Here is a 21,268-nt window from a genome sequence, read left to right on the forward strand (position 1 = left end):
AACATTTGAAAGGTTTCAAAATAAAAAAATCCCATCAAATTATAGATTCAAGAAGTCAAATCCAAAATTAAACTTAAAATATTTTCCACATCATATTACAAATGCAGGAAACTATCCTATACACATTAGATTTCTTAGTATGTAAATATGCTTACAGCTCTGTATGTGAAAATGTTATCTAATATAGTACATGGCATTACATGACCCTAAATAAAGCTCCTCTCTCATAATATTTCTCTTAATAATAAGGATTCATATGAAACAAAATATATATTAAAAGTGAAGTTAAGAAAACTAAGATGTTTCTAGTTTTAGTACTGTTACCTATACTCTAGCATTACTATTATAATATAATAATAATTATCATTTAAAAGTTTTATTGTTATTTTAAACAAGTGTAAGTTAAAATACAGAAATCAGACACATTAACTTATCTTGATAATGTTCAGAGAATATGTCTAACTGGAAACTCTGGGCAATTAAGGCAAATAATTTATTTCATTTGCCCATCATATCTTTTTCTACTGATAAACACAAGCAGTCATTGTACAGAAAAGTACTATTCAGTAGTTTATTTCTGTTTAAGGAGTTATTCTATAGTCAACTCTAAAATATCTATACTAATAAGGAAAAAATTAATTTATAATAATAGGCAAACAATAAATAAATATCTATACCAATAAGGAAAAAAGTAATTTATAATAATAGGTAAGCAATAAATCATGTCTGTTTTGCTAATGCACAAAGAAAAGATAAACCCACAGCAAGCCAATTTTAGTGTGGCATGTTTCTTATCAGTTTTATATTATAGTTATTACTTATTCTGCATTGAGTTTGGAAATGTCTTTAATTTTCATTTATTAAAAATACATGGATGTATATATGTATCTATCTACCTACCTACCTACCTATGTATCTACCTATATTATGTATATTTACTCTGTGAGAATCTCTTCTCAATGTTATTTGATCTGTACAATTTAAGTATATGGTCTATAACTCATGATCCTCTCCCTGCCTATTTAATCTCACTAATTTGCCAATTTGACCTCTTCACACCTTGTGTTCCCCAAGAGCTGAAAGCTTTTGTTACCAAACATGCCACACTGTTTCAAACCTTTAAGTATGACATGTGGAGTTTCTCTTACATGGAATTTGCTCACCTGCTTTGTTCTTCAAGATTCAGTTTGATTACTCTCTTCACTGCACACATTTTGTATCTTACATATAGTCCCAATATACTGTTGTTTTTGATATTTTTTCCTAAGGTTTTTATTTAGGTGTACTCTTAATTAGATTTTTATTTCCAGTGCAACAAGTGTCAAAAAAGTGGCAATCAATAAATATTTGTTGAGTGACCACATGAAAATAAATATATAATCAGTATATTAATCATTTTATATGTACAGCACTTCAGTTTAGTTCAGTTCAGTCACTCAGTTGTGTCCGACTCTTTGCGACTCCACAGACTGCAGCACGCCAGGCTTCCCTATCCATCACCAACTCCCAGAGCTTGCTCAAACTCATGTCCATCTGAGCTGGTGATGGAGAGTTCTGACAAAACGTGTTCCACTGGAGAAGGGGATGGCAAACCACTTCAGTATTCTTGCCTTGAGAACCCCATGAAGAGTATGAAAAAGTACAGCACTTAAGTTACTTTTCTCTTTACGTCCTTTACAATTTCCTCATACATGAGGAAGGTGAACTATGTGATTTGCAATTCTTTCCTTCTTTTTTCCTGTAAGCATCCATTAAGAACATACTAAAAAAAAAAATACAGACCAATCTCCTAACTTCAGTTTCCTAGGCTGTTGGAAGAGGACTAAGTATTTACTAAGTGAACTCTTAAAGGATAATTGCAGTGTTAGAATGAGACAATGGATGCTGAAATACTTTGAAATGCATGAATATTTTTTATACAGTGTTAGTCGCTCAGTTGTGTCCAACTCTTTGTGACTGTAGCCCACCAGGCTCCTCTGTCCGTGGGATTCTCCATGCAAGAATACTGGAGTGGGTTGCCATTTCCTTCTCTAGGGAATCTTTCTGACCCAGGGATTGAACCCACATCTATCACATCTCCCATAATAAGCTCTTAATGTTTTGTTAAAATGTTGAGAAAATAACAAGAGTATTAAAAAGAGTTTACTAAGTCTTTAATTTAAAACTGAACAAGGATACAACCAATTCTTTATTGATTACAACACTGCTGCTGCTGCTGCTAAGTCACTTCAGTCGTGTCTGACTCTGTGTGACCCCATAGACGGCAGCCCACTAGGCTCCCCCGTCCCTGGGATTCTCCAGGGAAGAACACTGGAGTGGGCTGCCATTTCTTTCTCCAATGCATGAAAGTGAAAAGTGAAAGGGAAGTCGCTCAGTTGTGCCCGACTCTTCGCAATCCCATGGACTGCAGCCTTCCAGGCTCCTCTGTCCATGGGATTTTCCAGGCAAGAGTACTGGAGTGGGGTGCCACTGCCTTCTCCTGCCTAAGGTTTATGCAAAGGGGGAAAAATGCAGGCTGATGTGAGGATCAAAAAACTCAAATAAGCTACCAAATGCATCTTAGGTCTTATGAGCACAATACCCAGCAGATACTGATTATTCAATAATGGTTTCCCTTCCTTCAGTTGGGATTAATCTTCCTATCACCATGCTGTTGTGATACTGTTTGTATTCATTACAAGGCAGTATGAGACTTCAATGCCTCCATTAGACCAGATACTTCCTGAAGACAGCAAGGACAGCATGTAGGCAGGTACCAAGAAGTGTTTGTAAAGTTGAAGAGAGTGTAAATAGCTTACATTGAAAATTGTTTTCCCTCAATAATCATATCATTCACTTAAAGGTATTATTAAATAAAATGATATAAGAATCAATATATTTGAAATTTGTTTTTGATTTTGAATAGAGGCATCTTATGAATATAAATATTTGTAGTATCTTACATAAGGAAAAAGTCGGACACGACTGAGCGACTGAACTGAACATAAGGAAAAAAAATGCTTTCTCAACAAAGTTGATATCATAATTTGTTTTACAGAATTATATAGATGATCCACATAATACATAATTTTCTTCCATAATTGGAAAGAGATGGAAAGAATGGAAATTTCATCTCATTTTATCTAAATATATGAATAGGAAATTCTAACATTACTAAACATCTTAAAATCAGTTTAAGATGGCATTCATTTTTGGGGAAGAAATTCTTTTCAATATATAGCATTTCACAACATTTTTAGCTTAGAAAATGTGTTTTGACAAAATGGACTAGGACTATTAATAACATATGATACTTTGGCAAATTTTAAAATAGAGGTTGTTCTTTCTCATTAAAGTTGAAATCAGAGCAAGAAATACCTTTACAGAATAGTGCTTTTAGTAACTCCAAATGGTATTATTTAATTTCCACTTTAAAAGAAAAAGACTTTAAGATAAATATACCTCTCAGCTGATTACATGAGATATGGTGGTAATATCTCATGCAATAATACATATGAATCAATCTATTATAGAGAAGTTTACAATTTTGAACATTTCAAAAAAGATGAAAAAATGCTTTTTGTTGTATTGAGAAGCCTACCGTTCAAAAATATTTTATGCCAATCTTAATGTGACATAAAAGCAGCAGATACATACATAGAACAAACTTTACTGTAACAATCATTTACTAAAAAAATACATAATTCTCTCCATAAATAATTTAAATTCAAAATTAAATTTTGCCTTTGACTTTATAGTACAAATATAGCATTTCCTTTCTTAAGAAGCATGAATGATGATGACAGAGAAATAAAGATTTGCTAAACACCAAGGACTGAAAAAATACTCTTCTGTACAGAATAGGATTAAAGGAAAAACAGCCTTTGTAACAGAAAAATCCCAATGGTGAACACTGTTAAAGTGACACTGAATAAAAACACTATTGGAAAGAATGACTGGAAATCTCAGGATCTTTTTTTTTCTCCTTTATATCTGATGCTGAGTCAGGAGCCTTGCTTTATCAATACAAAATTATTTTATGAAAGCATATACTTTCATAAGTGAAACAGACTGTTTTATTCAAATAGACAGTTCCCATCTGTTGTTTCAAACAGACTTTAAATAAAAAATCTGAAGTTACTGACTACAGTTAATAAATATAGAAAAAAAATCTGGACAGTTTAGACTCCTTCCTTAGTTGTGGGTATTTTAGTCTGAATGCACTGGATTTAATCATGGTTCTTACTTCAATTCATTTTTGTTGACAGAGAATATATTTTATAATCCAAAATAGATACTATCTATACCACCATAAAACTACCAAGAAACTAGTTTCAAATTTACAATGAATTTGATTCAGAAATGGTAATTCTTCCCTGAACTAATAATTGATGCTACTATTTATGGTCCATCTAGCATATCATTGTATCACATCAAATTAGAGTACAGTATCCTTTGTGCTTTTACTAGTGAAATGAGTAACTTGTGCAGCCTCTGTTTTAAACGAGATATAAACCTTATATCTGCAAGTAGGTTGTTCTCTGAAAAGCCCCCCAAAAATATTTCAGTGGCAGGATAAATATGCAGAATTAGCAATATGGGCATTAATTAAGATGGAATGTTGACAGATTATTCTTCTAAGTGGTAAGTTCTTATTCACATTAGTTGTACTTGTAAACGATTTGCTAGACTATAAGAAATAAAATGGCTACCTAACATCAACAGTTATTGCTCTGTGGAAAAGGACATCAAGGACACTTGCAAGTAAAAGAATTGGATCAATATTAACGTGATTTTCATTTCATGCTTCCCCAACTCCAGTAAGCTGACAATATACTCTGATTATGTGAACTGCCTCAGAGTAACACAGAAGAGGTTATTAGAGCAAGAGGTGGAAATGGAATGCACTTTTTATATTGACAGGCCTGCTAATAGAGTATACTGATTTTCAAAGACAAGCAGTGCATTTTTACAATTTGGTTCTGACAGCAAAAACGGAATTTCATTTATTCCTAATTCAAAATATTTATATGTAAGCAGTATTTCTTACAGCAGACCAACAAAGGGGATATTCATAAACAGCATTTTTTAACAAAAAATGCAATTAAAAAGGTTCGAGAAAATATTGTTGAATTTAAGTGCTGCATGCTAACTTAACAATCTTCTTAATGCAGTGAACACAGAAAACTGCTCTATGCTTTTTAAAGGAAATTTGATAAGTCCTACTTTATACATGATGATAAATAGTTTTTTTTATTCATGTTTTAGACTGAATATTATGTGGTAGGATTCTGATTAATCATTAACTTAGGGTGATTTCAGAATATTTTAAATAGGATTTCATTACATTAAAAATCACATGGCACACTTGTGGGAAAAAAATGCTAAAACATATAGAAAATTTGGGCCAGTCTGGAACCCTCTAAATAGCATAAAGCAGAGAGATAATGGATTATTCACCTTTGTGAATTCTTGAATAAATAGCATAGTGTTTGGTCCCTATGTTAAAAAGTATGCTTAGAAAAAGGTCAGCAGGAAATAAGTATGTCAAAATGGTAAAGGCAGCTATCTTCACATGGTTGTCTTTGAGTGCCCTTTTCCTCCCTTCTTTAAATTTTTTGAGCATTATCTAGGTTTTCTACAATGATCATGTTTATTTTCAGGAAAGAAGGAAGGGAAGATAAAAGGCAGGGGAAAATACATAAAAGAAATTTTTCACTATGAGTCTAGGGTAGATGGCAGATGAGTGGCAGAATGGAAAAGTTTTGTAACTCTTGGAATGAAAGAAAAGATGAACTGGACAACTTGAACAGGGGCTGAGAGGGTGGGGAGACTTCCTCTGGCAGTGAATGGAATTAACCTGGGGAATGAAGCTTGGTGTTTCTTTTTTCAGATCAGTCGCTCAGACATGTCCAACTCTTTGCGACCCATGGACTGCAGCACGCCAGGCCTCCCTGTCCATCACCAACTCCCAGAGTTTACTCAAATTCATGTCCATTGAGTCGGTGATGCCGTCCAACCATCTCATCCTGTGTCACCCCCTTCTCCTCAAGCCTTCAATCTTTCCCAGCATCAGGGTCTTTTCTTTCTTAAGCCTTACATAAAATTCAGTGTGGCTATTTTACTTTAAAAATATGAGAAATGGGAGTAGGAGATGTTTTGGATAAATAAGCAACTGGCTCGGAGACGTGGGAGTGTTAGACACTTCAGCTGTGTCCGACTCTTTGTAACCTCAGGGACTGGAGCCCTCCTCCAGGCTCCTCTGTCCATGAAGTTCACCAGGCAAGAATGCTGGAGTCGGTTGCCATTTCCTTCTCCAGGGTATCTTCCCGACCCAGGAACTGAACGCACTGTAGATAGATTCTTTAATTTTTTAAAAATAGGATAGTTAAGAGATGGTGTTGGTATAGGTTGTCTAAAACACTTTTACAAACACCAAAGATATTTTAAATAATGTTTTTATAAATGACATTGAATGCACAGTCTGTGAATGACTGTCAGTTCATCTGTACTGAGAAACCTATGTGGATGACAGACTAGACCAGTGGGCCAAATTCAGCAGATTAACTTTAGAGAGTGGAAATGTTCAATGAGACTCTTGTACTTGGAAAATTTCAAATATATCTACAGCAACACATTGTCTAGGAAAAGAATGGTGTTTAGATTGAGATTTTGCACTATATAAAATTTATTAGTTAAAGCCTTCATAGGTGGGTCAGTGGCAAAGAATCTGCCTGCCAATGCAGGAGATGCAGGTTTGATCCCTGTATCAGAAGATCCCCTGGAGAAGGAAATGGCAATTTGTTCCAGGATTCCTGCCTGGGAAATCTCATGGACAGGAAAGCCTGGTGGGCTACAATCCACAGGGTTGTAAAACAGTTGGACTAACTTAGCAACTGAACAATAACAAGCATTTATTAGTTAGCATGACACTTAATTTCTATGCTTTGTCATTTTCCCAAATAAAAATCCTCTTATGCTCTGCTGACAAAGTCTTTCACAGGATAGCTCCAAACAGCCTTTTCCTTAACTCCCCACACTATCTTTTTGTTCCCCAAACAATTCATGTTGTGTTGTGTGGTCCCTTTGTCCATGTTGCCAACATTCCACTTACTGGCTTGGGAAGATCTCCATTCATCCTTTTAAGTCTAACTAAAATTTATTTATTCAATCAGACAGCCTTATTCACTGAGTTTATGTAACGTTTTTAATATACTTTGATGAAAACATTTATCATACTCTATTTTAATTATTTATAAATGTAATTTTGGGGTACATTTTATAAAAATTAGTCTAAAAATATGGGCAAGAATATGAGCAGTTCCATGCCACTCAGCAATAGATCTATCGATATAATTTTGTTAGCTCCTTATCTTTGGTGGCTTTTGACTCACTAGGTGGAAATAAAGTACAGACATAAAAAAAAACAATTGCAGAATTTGAAAATACCATACTTATAGACCTATTCCATATACTGTCATGCTTCAGTGTGGTCATTGAAAGGATGAATATATGTGTTAAAATGCTGTATGTATATTTTGAAATATCAAGGAAAGATAAGAAAGCCTTCCTCAGCGATCAATGCAAAGAAATAGAGGAAAACAATAGAATGGGAAAGACTAGAGATCTTCTCAAGAAAATTAGAGATACCAAGGGAACACTTCATGCAAAGATGGGCTCAATAAAGGACAGAAATAGTATGGACCTAACAGAAGCAGAAGATGTTAAGAAGAGGTGGCAAGAATACACAGAAGAACTGTACAAAAAGATCTTCACGACTCAGATAATCACGATGGTGTGATCACTCACACTCACCTAGAGCCAGACATCTTGGAATGTGAAGTCAAGTGGGCCTTAGGAAGCATCACTACAAACAAAGCTAGTGGAGGTGATGGAATTCCAGTTGAGCTATTTCAAATCCTGAAAGATGATGCTGTGCAACTGCTGCACTCAATATGCCAGCAAGTGTGGAAAACTCAGCAGTGGCCACAGGACTGGAAAAGTCAGTTTTCATTCCAATCCCAAAGAAAGGCAATGCCAAAGAATGCTCAAACTACTGCACAATTGTACTCATCTCACACTCTAGTAAAGTAATGCTCAAAATTCTCCAAGCCAGGCTTCAGCAATATGTGAACCATGAACTTCCAGATGTTTTAGAAAAGGCAGAGGAACCAGAGATCAAATTGCCAACATTCACTGGATCATCAAAAAAGCAAGAGAGTTCCAGAAAAACATCTATTTCTGCTTTATTGACTATGCCAAAGTCTTTGACTGTTTGGATCACAATAAACTGTGGAAAATTCTGAAGGAGATGGGTATATCAGATCACCTAACTTACCTCTTGAGAAAACTGTATGCAGATCAGGAAGCAACAGCTAGAACTGGACGTGGAACAACAGACTGGTTCCAAATAGGAAAAGGAGTACGTCAAGGCTATATATTGTCACCCTGCTTATTTAACTTCTATGCAGAGTACATCATGAGAAACGCTGGGCTGGAGGAAGCACAAGCTGGAATCAAGATTGCTGGGAGAAATATCAATAACCTCAGATATGCAGATGACACCACCCTTACGGTAGAAAGTGAAGAAGAACTAAAGAGCTTCTTGATGAAAGTGAAAGAGGAGAGGGAAAAAGTTGGCTTAAAGCTCAACATTCAGAAAACTAAGATCATGGCATCTGGTCCCATCACTTTTTGGGAAATAGATGGGGAAACAGTGACAGAGTTTATTTTCTTGGGCTCCAAAATTACCACAGATGGTGACTGCAGCCATGAAATTAAAAGACACTTACTCCTTGGAAGGAAAGTTATGACCAACCTAGACAGCATATTAAAAAGCAGAGACATTACTTTGTCAAAAAAGGTCAGTCTAGTCAAGGCTATGGCTGACTATTCCAGTAGTCACGTATGGATGTACTATTCCAGTGGTCATGTATGGATGTGAGAGTTGGATTATAAAGAAAGCTGAGCGCCGAAGAATTGATGCTTTTGAACTGTGGTGTTGGAGAAGACTCTTGAGAGTCCCTTGGACTGCAAGGAGATCCAACCAGTCCATCCTAAAGGAGATCAGTCCTGGGTGTTCACTGGAAGGACTGATGTTGAAGCTGAAACTCTAATACTTTGGCCACCTGATGTGAAGAGCTGACTCACTTGAAAAGACCCTGATGGTGGGAAAGATTGAGGGCAGGAGGAGAAGGGGACAACAGAGGATGAGATGACTGGATGGCATCACTGACTCAATGGACATGGGTTTGGGTAGACTTCGGGAGTTGGTGATGGACAGGGAGGTCGGGTGTGCTGCGGTTCATGGAGTCACAACAAGTCGGACACAAGTGAGTGACTGAACTGAAGTGATACCTTGAAATGAATGAACTGTTAAGTAAACAGCAGCAAGTAAGTACATGAAATTGTATTAATATGAATGCTTTAAATGAAATGGTTGAAAGATATGATTCCTGCCCTCAACTTATTTTTTTATCTCAGAATATAAAATACCTAAAATGAAAACATTTTCTGATAACTTCATAAGGTGAGCTACTACCAAGTACAAAATATTGATCCATTCAAAGAAGTAAGTTAGGCTTTTTTATGCTTCCATGTCTTGGAAATTTCTGTTCTTAACTCTGCTGCTTCTGATAAATTCCTAACCTTCTCTCAAGTCAGTTCATAAGTAACTATTTCAGTGAAGCTGATTCCAACCCACTATCCCCAGAGTTATCCATCTTCCTTCCTTTCCTTTATAAAGTACCACTTCCCTCTATGAGAATAGCTTATTTCTTTCCATTATATGAGGATTTTTCAACCTTGGTACTACTGATGTTTTCGGCTGGATTTTGTTGTCCTTTTGATGAACTGTCTGGTGAATGGTTGGGTATTTTAGCAGCAGTCTTAGTTTCTACCCTTTAAACAGCAGGAACGCAGGCTGACTTTCATCCCTGCTGAGAATCACTACACTAAACTAAGTGCTGTGAGGAGGTAGAAACTGTGTCTCAGCCTCTGAACCTTGTACGTCGTGCATGCATGGCACGTGGAAGATACCTGATAAATGCTTTCAAATGAATGAAGCTACCATCTTGAGTCAGTTTAAAGCCTTCCATCTAAAGCTTCAACATAAAAACAGGGGAGTTGTTAAAACCTTGGTTGTCATGAAAATGTTCTTATATGAAAACTTTAAAACGCATTTTATAAACATATTTTATAAGACAGCATTTAAATAATCCATTTTAGTTCTTTTAAGAGACTATAAAACCATGAGGTAAAGATGAGATTATATTAAAATGTGCACTGGCATCAAAAAGAGCTGAAAGATGATTCCATGTATGTCTTTCTTTCACTCATACAAAAGTTACATCATTAATTTTTCAATAAATTATTTTAATAATAATCAGATCATCTATTTCATTCAGGTATGAAGATTTAATTAATAATACACCAACTAAAATGAACTTATCAATGAACAATTATAAGATGTCTGCTAGAGACAATATGGTACAAACAATCGAGACCACTAGGTTAAAAACTCAAATAATCTTTTCCGACTAAGTGTAAAGTCTTCAAAAAATTGAAGTAAAAAAAAATGAAGTCAGATAATTTGAAGTTCCTGTCTCAACAACCGTATATAGCTGCATTAGTATTCTTTAAATTCTCAGTGCTTTTCTTGTTTCTTGAATATTGCAAGTAGCACTTTACAGTAGTCATGCATATACCATCAAAACTAATTTAATTCCAGATTTATTACAGAGCTGCTTTTTCTTCATCAAGGTCATATCATGATGGCTTCACAAGCTTGGATAAACCAGGTGCTAAGCGGACACATCGCTGAGGAACCTAAGGATGTTCTCATTTGCAGTTCTCAGCATATCTTATTATTTATTGCCAAAGAAATGACTGATTAACTTTGTCATCTTTGCTCCAAGTTTTTTTTTTCCTCTGGCTAAAGCAGCCTGCCGTCCTCTGCGATGACTGATAAGACCTATTTAGGATGATGTCTTTGATCACAGACTTGGGGGACTCTGAGATCTTAAGCTTTGATGAAACATTGTTCCACTATAATTTCATGGAAGGGAAAGAGAGTCCAAAATGATAATTGACAGTCAACAAGACAACCAAACTTATTAAGATTTTAACTATTTTTTTGACAGCATAAACTTTCAGTGCCAGAATCTGTCTAGTTTAGGTTTTATTTTAATATACAAGCAATACATAGAACACTCCTATTTCAATCACTTGCTTATTAGCTAATTTGCCCTAAAGAAGAAAGTCCAGCAGATCAAAAGATGAATTTATAGTTTAAAATATTTTCACTATATTCTTCCATTGCTATGGTCTGCAAAATTCCTTATAATCAATTAAATTTGCACTTGAATGAGATTTTGGTATTAGAAAATACTGAAATAGCACATTGAGTACATATGAAATTAGAACATTAAACACCAGGAAAAAAATTACATGCCTCTAGGTTTTTATTAATCACATTCCAACACCAGAGGCTGAAAGTATATCAAATCACACCAAATCTTTTGCACATGACAACCTCATAAATTATTCAACTCATTAGTATTACTAAGAAGCATGAAAAACTCCATCAGTGCTAAGGAGGTTTTCCAACTGAAAAAGGTCAACCAAAAGTTTCAATAATGAAATGCAAGAAAACACTTTTCAATGTAAATATGAAATAATTATCTTTTATGTCTCTTTGAAAATATATTCAATTCTGATTATTTGTTCATTTAAAAGAAAGTATTGCTAACACATTTTATTGCTAATGTATTTGTTTTGTGGCTCCAAATGAATTACCTAAAAATAATGTCATGAAATTTAAATTGCAGCTGTTTCTGCCCAGCACCCGAAAGTTTAAGTATAATTTAATCTAAAATGTTTGAATTGAAGGAAAAGTCTACTGATTCAAAACATATTTATTAAAACATTAACTCTGCAAATTCAGTTTCACTTCTGTTATATTGATATAGGCTCACATTCTTGAAACATAGTGTACTACATGAACAGAGAGACATGACCAGTGATCAATCTCAGGGACTGCTTTGATGGCCATGTAAATAAATATTCTCTATTTAAATAATTTTAGGTTATTCTTTCAGCTTGTACAACTTGGTTAACATTCTGAAAACTTAGATCACTGATTCAAATACTTCTAGTCATACTTAACATTCCAGTCATAAAATATCCTGTTGTTCCTAAAACAATTTTGTTGCCACAATGTAGATGAACAGAAAAAAAAAAAAAACTGACTATAGATTAAAGCTGAGTTTCTCTGCGCATTTAATGTTTAACTTTCAAGACAGAATTTGAAATACTGCAATTATTTAATACAGAAGAAGAAATAATTGAATTTCAGTTTGTTCTAGAAGCTCTCTCAAAATTTGTAGGTTTGTGCTATATTTATACCCTTCATCTACATCTACACAAACCAAAACATTAAATCATTTGGATGTTAGTCTACACACTGCCAGACTTTAAGGTACTTAAAACACATTTAAATGTTTAATGGCAGGCAGAGTGGCCAGATGATGGCCTGAGTTTTGTTAGCTTTTATGAATGTTCTGGGAAAATGTGAATACAAAAGCTTTCTTTAAAATATACAAAATATGTTTTCAATTAAGTCTTTCAACATCTATTTTCATTGAATGAAGTGCTTTGTAATAATTACTGACATTTACTTCCTATTTCTTCTGAAGAAATACTTTATACATAGGTTAGAAGGCACAAAAGTGTTTGGGAGAAGATACAGGACTATGTTCCTGGCCATCTGTAATTCCTCTTTCTACTTCTAGGTACAGATCACTCCAGGGAGCACTTTTCACTCACCTCTTCACATCCTCCATACTTCACCTTCCTCCCCTACCCTCTACCCACTTCCTAAAGTCCTCCGATGTGAAGTTGAAGAGGAGTCTTCTAGAACTGTTTCTGGAAGTAGAATCATTTGAGTTCTTTTTTGTCTTCTACTACCCATCCTAGGGGCTTCCCAGGTGGCTCAGCGGTAAAAGAGTCTCCCTGCAATGCAGGAGATGGAGGAACCATGGGTTCAATCCCTGGGTTGGGAAGATCCCATGGGTTCAATGCCTGGAGAAATCCATGGACAGAGAGCCTGGTGGGCTACAGTCCATGGGATCACAAAGAGTTGGACACGACTGAGGCGACTGACCACAGAACAGCACACTCTACCTTACCTCCAGGAGTGACTACAAAGTAGACCTGGCATGGGCACCATGTAGATGTCCTGAATGCTTCATGGCATACATGTGGATGCATAACATAAAAACATACCCTACCTTCCTTTTATCAAAGAATCCAACTCAGGAGGGATAATAGGTTCAGAATATTTCCAATGATCTACTATTCAAAATTCATAAACACCTGTGTCATGCTGTGCTAAGTCGCTTCAGTTGTGTCTGACTCTCTGTGATCCCATGGACTGTGTAGCTCACCATGCTCCTCTGTCCATGGGACTCTCCAGGCAAGAACACTGGAGTGGGTTGCCAGGCCCTGCTCCAGGAGATTTCCTGTCCCAGGGATCGAACCTGCATCTCTAATGTCTCCTGCATTGGCCAGGAAGTTCTTTACCACTAGCACCACCTGGGAAGCCCTCATAAATCACTATATATGTTAAGACACATTTATACTACACAGATGTTTACTATCACCTATATCTTTCATCTACTTAAAAATCAGAATTTTATATTTTAGTTTAGATACATTAATAGTGGTTACTGTATTACTAAAATACATGACAATCTTAAAAAGGTGTTAATAAAAAAAAGTTTATTTCTGATAAGGATTGACACTGGTTTAGCAAAACAGACATTTTACAAATTGAACATACACAATAAGGCATCCATTTTTATAGAGAAGCAAAATAAATATTTTTCTAACAAACCCTTTATACAAGCAACCTGTAGAATGACAAATGTGGTATAATGTGAATCCTATACAAATGTGGTATTGGCAACTCAGTGTCACTAATAATATCACGCCAGCCCAACCTCTATTACATATTGTTTTAAAGACCTATATATAGAAAACTATAAAACACTGGTGAAAGAAATCAAAGAGGACACTAATAGATGGAGAAATATACCATGTTCATGGATTGGAAGAATCAATATACTGAAAATGAGTATACTACCCAAAGCAATTGATAGATTCAATGCAATCCCTATCAAGCTACCAATGGTATTCTTCACAGAGCTAGAACAAATAATTTCACAATTTGTATGGAAATACAAAAAACCTCGAATAGCCAAAGCTATCTTGAGAAAGAAGAATGGAACTGGAGGAATCAACCTACCTGACTTCAGGCTCTACTATAAAGCCACAGTCATCAAGACAGTATGGCACTGGCACAAAGACAGAAATATAGATCAATGGAACAAACCAGAAAGCCCAGAGATAAATCCACACACATATGGACACCTTATCTTTGACAAAGGAGGCAAGAATATACAATGGATTAAAGACAATCTCTTTAACAAGTGGTGCTGGGAAATCTGGTCAACCACTTGTAAAAGAAAGGTTCGATGCACGATACTGGATGCTTGGGGCTGGTGCACTGGGACAACCCAGAGGGATGGTATGGGGAGGGAGGAGGGAGGAGGGTTCAGGATGGGGAACACATGTATACCTGTGGCGGATTCATTTTGATATTTGGCAAAACTAATACAATTATGTAAAGTTTAAAAATAAAATAAAATTAATTAAAAAAAAAAGAATGAAACTAGAACACTTTCTAACACCATACACAAAAATAAACTCAAAATGGATTAAAGATCTCAACGTAAGACCAGAAACTATAAAACTCCTAGAGGAGAACATAGGCAAAACACTCTCTGATATACATCACAGCAGGATCCTCTATGACCCACCTCCCAGAATATTGGAAATAAAAGCAAAAATAAACAAATGGGACCTAATTAAACTTAAAAGCTTCTGCACATCAAAGGAAACTATTAGCGAGGTAAAAAGGTAGCCTTCAGAATGGGAGAAAATAATAGCAAATGAAGCAACTGACAAACAACTAATCTCAAAAATATACAAGCAACTCCTACAGCTCAACTCCAGAAAAATAAATGACCCAATCAAAAAATGGGCCAAAGAACTAAATAGACATTTCTCTAAAGAAGACATACAGATGGATAACAAACACATGAAAAGATGCTCAACATCACTCATTATCAGAGAAATGCAAATCAAAACCACTATGAGGTACCATTTCACACCAGTCAGAATGGCTGCCATCCAAAAGTCTACAAGCAATAAATGCTGGAGAGGGTGTGGAGAAAAGGGAACCCTCTTACACTGTTGGTGGGAATGCAAACTAGTACAGCCACTATGGAGAAGAGTGTGGAGATTCCTTAAAAAACTGGAAATAGAACTGCCTTATGATCCAGCAATCCCACTGCTGGGCATACACACTGAGGAAACCAGAAGGGAAAGAGACACGTGTAGCCCAATGTTCATCGCAGCACTGTTTATAATAGCCAGGACATGGAAGCAACCTAGATGTCCATCAGCAGATGAATGGATAAGAAAGCTGTGGTATATATACACAATGGAGTATTACTCAGCCATTAAAAAGAAAACATTTGAATCAGTTCTAATGAGGTGGATGAAACTGGAGCCTATTATACAGAGTGGAGTAAGCTAGAAAGAAAAACACCAATACAGTATACTAACGCATATATATGGAATTTAGAAAGATGGTAACAATAACCCTGTGTATGAGACAGCAAAAGAGACACTGATGTACAGAACAGTCTTATGGACTCTGTTGGAGAGGGAGAGGGTGGAATGATTTGGGAGAATGGCATTGAAACATGTATAATATCATGTATGAAACGAGTTGCCAGTCCAGGTTCGATGCACGATACTGGATGCTTGGGGCTGGTGCACTGGGACGACCCAGAGGGATGGTATGGGGAGAGAGGTGGGAGGAGGGTTCAGGATGGGGAACACATGTATACCTGTGGCGGATCCATTTCGATATTTGGCAAAACTAATACAATACTGTAAAGTTTAAAAATAAAATAAAATTAAAAAAAATACATATTGTTTTCAGATGTTTCTAATTTCAAATGAGATGAATTCAACATGAATTGATGAAAATGCCTAAATGGATGTATATAAAATAAAGTTTTAAAAATTTTAAATTCATATTATAAAGCATGCAGTTTTAAGTAGATATTTTTAAGAATTTCTTTTGTAGGACATAAAGGTAACAACTCGTTTTAAGTTGGTGTTAATTCCTTAGGTATCAGAATCCTTAGGTGATTTTTTTTTTTTGAGTTGATTAAAGAAATCACCTACAGTACAAGTCAACTATAATATAAATATATTATATATATATATATATGTTTTAGCACTGTCTCTCTTGTAGTTACTTTTACTGTATAGTATTATTTTAGGTATAATAGTTTTTGGGCTTCCCTGGTGGCTCAGACTATAAAGAATCTGCCTGCAGTGCAGAAGACTGGGGTTCAGTCTCTGGGTCAGGAAGGTCCCCTGGAGAAGGGAATGGCTACCCACTCCAGTATTCTTGCCTGGAGAATTCCATGGACAGAGGAGCCTGGAATCCTCACATATTTATTTTTGTTGTGATCCTCAGTAAACTATATCAATTCACAGACTATTTATACAGTAAATTTTCAAAGCTGTGTACATTTTCTATTAAGGTTACATATTTTCTCTATTTAATCTATCAGAACATGAATGGCATCCTCTGCTACATATTATTAAGGTAAATTTTAAAACACATGGCTCACTATTGTGTGTTGGTGTTGTTTTGTCACTATGTAAAGTTCAACTCTTTTGTGACCCCACAGACTGTAGCCCACCAGGCTTCTCTGGCCATGGGATTTTCCAGGCAAGAGTACCGGAGTGAGTTGACATCTCCCACTCCAGGGGATGTTCTGAACCAGGGATAGAATCCTCGTCTTTACCACTGAGCCACCTGGGAAGCCCCATGGCTCACTTATTACTCTCAAATAAATTAAAAAAAAATAATAAAAATCAAGTGACTGTGAGAATAAAAATAGTTAATAACAAAAATATATGGACAGTATTCAATTACAGTATTTTCCAAGGGTATGTGGTTTATAAAACTGTGACATGATCAATCAAACTTAAATTTCTTAGACTATTTAAAATTAGGTGCACAGACAGAATAGCCCTATGTACACTTTTTGGTGGACAGAAATCTAAAGTATTTAGATTTTTAAAATTAAATTTATTAATTTTAATTTTTATTAAATTACAAAAAATTTTGTAATTTAAAAAAGTATTTTTATTAAATTTTTATTTAATTACAAAAGCAGCATTTTTATTAAATTACAAAAAATATTTTGATATTTACTATTTTATTGCACATTTTATAAAGGACAATTTAGGATGCAAGTCTACTGTAGTGTGATAGCTCATGCTATCTTTAATATAGGATGGTATTTATCAAACTTTATTTGCAGTTGGAGGATTGTGAACTTACATGGGCATATGGAGGCATTATTTATTTTATTAGACTGAAAATGATAGAATAGAATAGGGTTAAAATAGAGAATGCCATATAGTGAGATTATTAATAAGATATTTAAATACTCAAGTATGTGCAGGTATATGTGTATATACATAACAGTACACATGTTTGTATATATTTTTCATGTATACTCACACAGTGTACATATGTACACATACCCACACAAATTATACATAAAAATATATAAATTTGAATACACAGTTACAATAGTAAATTTTTTAAGTGAAAAAAATCTGAAAGACCAAAGTTTGAAACATGCTGAAAAGGAAAATGACTCTACTCTTGTTTTAGGCTCTGTGAGAAGGTGGGGGGTAATAACCAATTATGTAAAGTCTTCCTAATCTATTACAAAGAAGCTGAAGAGTCTAACGTACATCAAGTGGGAGAAATACTGGGTTAACTAAGTGTAACCTAAATGATGCTGCACAATAAAGTAGAATGTAACATTTTTGACTTAGGACATGGAGAACCTGAAAAGGTGCTGAAAGAAAAAAGAACTATCAACCACAGAGAGTCACCTCACATGGAGGAGCATTCCAGTGTAAGAGGCACCGGTACTCACCGTACTCTATCGCAGCTTTGAGCAACGCTTCAGCATGAGTGGAGCCAAAGGCATTACGGACAAACCGTCTCCTTCGACGAAGATCATCTTCCCAGTAATCCAAACGCCAAAAATCATGCAATTGGCTAAGAATGGGAACATGAAAAATAAGAATGATTATTAATAATGATGTATAACTGGAAATACACTTTTTTAAGTTATATGAATTAACAGACTGTTTACACAAAAAAATGTAAAAGCTTTGCACACTTTCTTTTTATTAGGATTAAATATTATCTGGAGACCTGGGTTCAGTCTCTGGGTTGGGAAGATCCCCTGGAGAAGCAAAAGGTTATCCACTCCAGTATTCTGGCCTGGAGAGTTCCATGGACTGTATAGTCCATGGGGCTGCAAGGAGTCGGACATGACTGAGCAACTTTCACACATTCAACCCCTCAAGAACGTGAATGGCATTATATATTATATATTATGGTAAATCTAACTCTTAATAACGAATACAATTAAATCTTTATTTCTTTAGTCTCATTGGAAAATTAAGGTAACTTTTGAGATATTTCTGTTTTACAACTGCATTTGTATACTTATGTTTTCTCTGCAAATGAACAAACTTAAAACAGTAACATTCTCATATTTTAGGCATTATAACATTCAGGTCTGCTTTCCATACAATGTTCCTTCTTTTACTAAAAACATTAATCACTGGGAGTTTAGAACAAATGCAGCATCAAATTACAAGTATTAATGGCATAGTTTGCATTCTTTTACACTGTTTTTAACAAGGCTTGTAAATCACAGGATAGACCTCACTACAAATAGTTTGCAATTTAATGACCATGGTTTCTTAGTAACTGAATTAAGAACTATAAAATATTGCCCACTTGGATTTGGTGGAACAATGATTAAAATAATGTGCTGAAATATTCATTGAAATAATTCCCTACTGCCCACAGCAACCTAAGAAAAGTGCAATTTTATCCATTATTAATAATACTGAATTAGAGCTGCAAAAAATTCCAGTATGTGGTAATTGTCTTGGTAAATTATTATTCTAACGCTCACAGAGTCCTTGGATGATTTTACAGCTTTCAGCTAATATAAACCATTAACAATCATGGCGATCATTGGGTAACACTGTCTAAACTATGTTACACTTTAAACAATATTAAAAATCTACGTGATATTAGAGAAAACAACTGAAATATATTTGTTGTATATTGATGGAACATTTTACGATATCACTTTTAAGTTCAATTTAGTTTTGTAAACATTAGTGATAAATGCTGCTGCTTGAAAAGTCTGTTTCTCTCTGTATAATACTTGGAGACATATACTCAAAAGATAATATCAACATTCTGACTTTCCTGAGCATCACCACTCATAAAAACATATAAAATGCTTTCACAGAAGGTTCAATTTCAGTTTTTACTTTGATATTTTATTATACGAGAACACTGTGCTTAATTAAGGCAGAAACCATACAATTTGCTCATCATTATCTCTCTAGCACAATGTCTGGCACATACTATGATTTTAATAAGCATTCAATGAATTAATTTAAAACAATTTTTGTTACTTTGAAAATCTGCAGAAAATCATAGTCATTGAGAACAAAAATTTTACATTTTATGGCTATTTGATTTTTTCTATAACTTAATTGTAAAAGGACATATCAATATAAGGGATACATAAAAACATTAAAATTATAATCATTTAAAGTGTATTTTAATATACTTGTTTTTCTAAACATATTATTTTTCTGTCAAAATAAGGATTACCTGTTGATTAATTATTACAAATAGTGTACCTCTGTCATTAATTTAAAACAGGATAATTTCTTTCCCTACAAACGCAAATTAATTCTAATAGTTTGAGGAAGACCACTTGCTATACTGATTTTCCTTAAAAGTATGTTAAATTTAAGTAACCAATTTGATGTGCAGAAACCTGATATCTGATGTTTTCGCCAGTTTCTAACCACAGACATACTTTCCTCTATTCGTGCAATTAAATGTAACTTAAAAATAAATTGGATGATACAAAACAAAAATAACAAAATTGTGAATGGAGCATGGAAGGCAGACAGGTTAAGGACCACAGGGCCTGAGAACAACAAAGTGGTGAGTTCCTCCCTGGTTTATTTTTTTTGTCTCAGATACACTAGATTTAGAGGCAAAGAAGCTAGCAATCCAGACAGGACAACAGGTACAGAAACAAAAAAAAAAAAAAAAGGAAAAGCCCCATAAAAGCATGTTTCTCTAGCAGAAAGATGAAGAAAAGGGCATCCAGGAAGACAGGAAACTTGATGACAATTGCTGTACTCCAACCAAACACCATAGAGAAGCTATGTTCCCCACAGACACACACTAGCAGAGGATGAGTAGAGAATGTAGATCTGAAACCTCATGATGGTCTAATGGGGTGCCCTCACATCCACACTGGGGTGGTGATATCAGAGAAAGTGAAAGAAGGAGCCAGGACTCTCATCTCTGCTGGTTGCTGACCAGGTGCCCCACCCTCAAGGGGTCAGTGGAGAACACGTGGAGAGCCTGCATTTCCTTCCCCTATGGACAGAATGAGGCATCCTTCTCCCTTTCCTATGGGATGGTATTGGAAGGAGGCACAGTAGAGTCAGGACTTCTACTACTAACGGAAAGCAATGAGGCTACCTCCCCAATAGTGGACAGCATGTGGGGAGCTGGAACTCCCACCCCTGGCAAGCAGTAATAAAGAGTTGCCCACTACCTCGATGTCAGTGGAGGGGAAGTGGGGAACCTAGATTGCTATCTCCACCTGGTGGTGAAGAGGCTGTTCTCCCCACCTGCCCTGGTGGAGCGATGTAAGAGAAAGTCATCTAAAATAGAAGAGTTAAATGAGATAAAAATATCTCAGAAAATAATAACTTAAAACATGTTTCAATTTCAAATTACTTGTTATACCATGAATCTGGAAGATCTCAAATGGAATGTAAAAAAATCATCAATAGATGCCAATGCTGAGATGATAAGGATATTAGAATTTCCTGACAAGGATTTTAAACCAGCCATGATGAAAAAGGCTAGGCTTCAGTGAGCAATTAGGAACATACTTGAAAGAAAAAAACAGGGAAAGACTCAGCAAACAGTTCCAGCAAAATAAATAAATAAATAAAACAGATGATATAAAGGGGTACCAAATGGAAATTTAAG

At 35.2% G+C, this 21,268-nt stretch overlaps 1 protein-coding gene across 6 annotated transcripts in view; it reads right to left on the reverse strand.

The window, feature by feature from the left end:
* NBEA (neurobeachin) overlaps nucleotides 1–21,268 on the reverse strand; it is a 676,277-nt gene that overhangs the window by 240,588 nt on the left and 414,421 nt on the right. For all 6 annotated transcript variants that reach the window (XM_061434789.1, XM_061434791.1, XM_061434788.1 and 3 more), the window contains one exon: nucleotides 18,084–18,208. In XM_061434789.1, the coding sequence (XP_061290773.1) occupies nucleotides 18,084–18,208 (125 nt within the window). The remainder of the gene's footprint in view (nucleotides 1–18,083; nucleotides 18,209–21,268) is intronic.

The sequence above is a fragment of the Bos javanicus genome, chromosome 12 (genome assembly GCF_032452875.1).
Source record: "Bos javanicus breed banteng chromosome 12, ARS-OSU_banteng_1.0, whole genome shotgun sequence".
Classification (NCBI taxonomy): domain Eukaryota; kingdom Metazoa; phylum Chordata; class Mammalia; order Artiodactyla; family Bovidae; genus Bos; species Bos javanicus.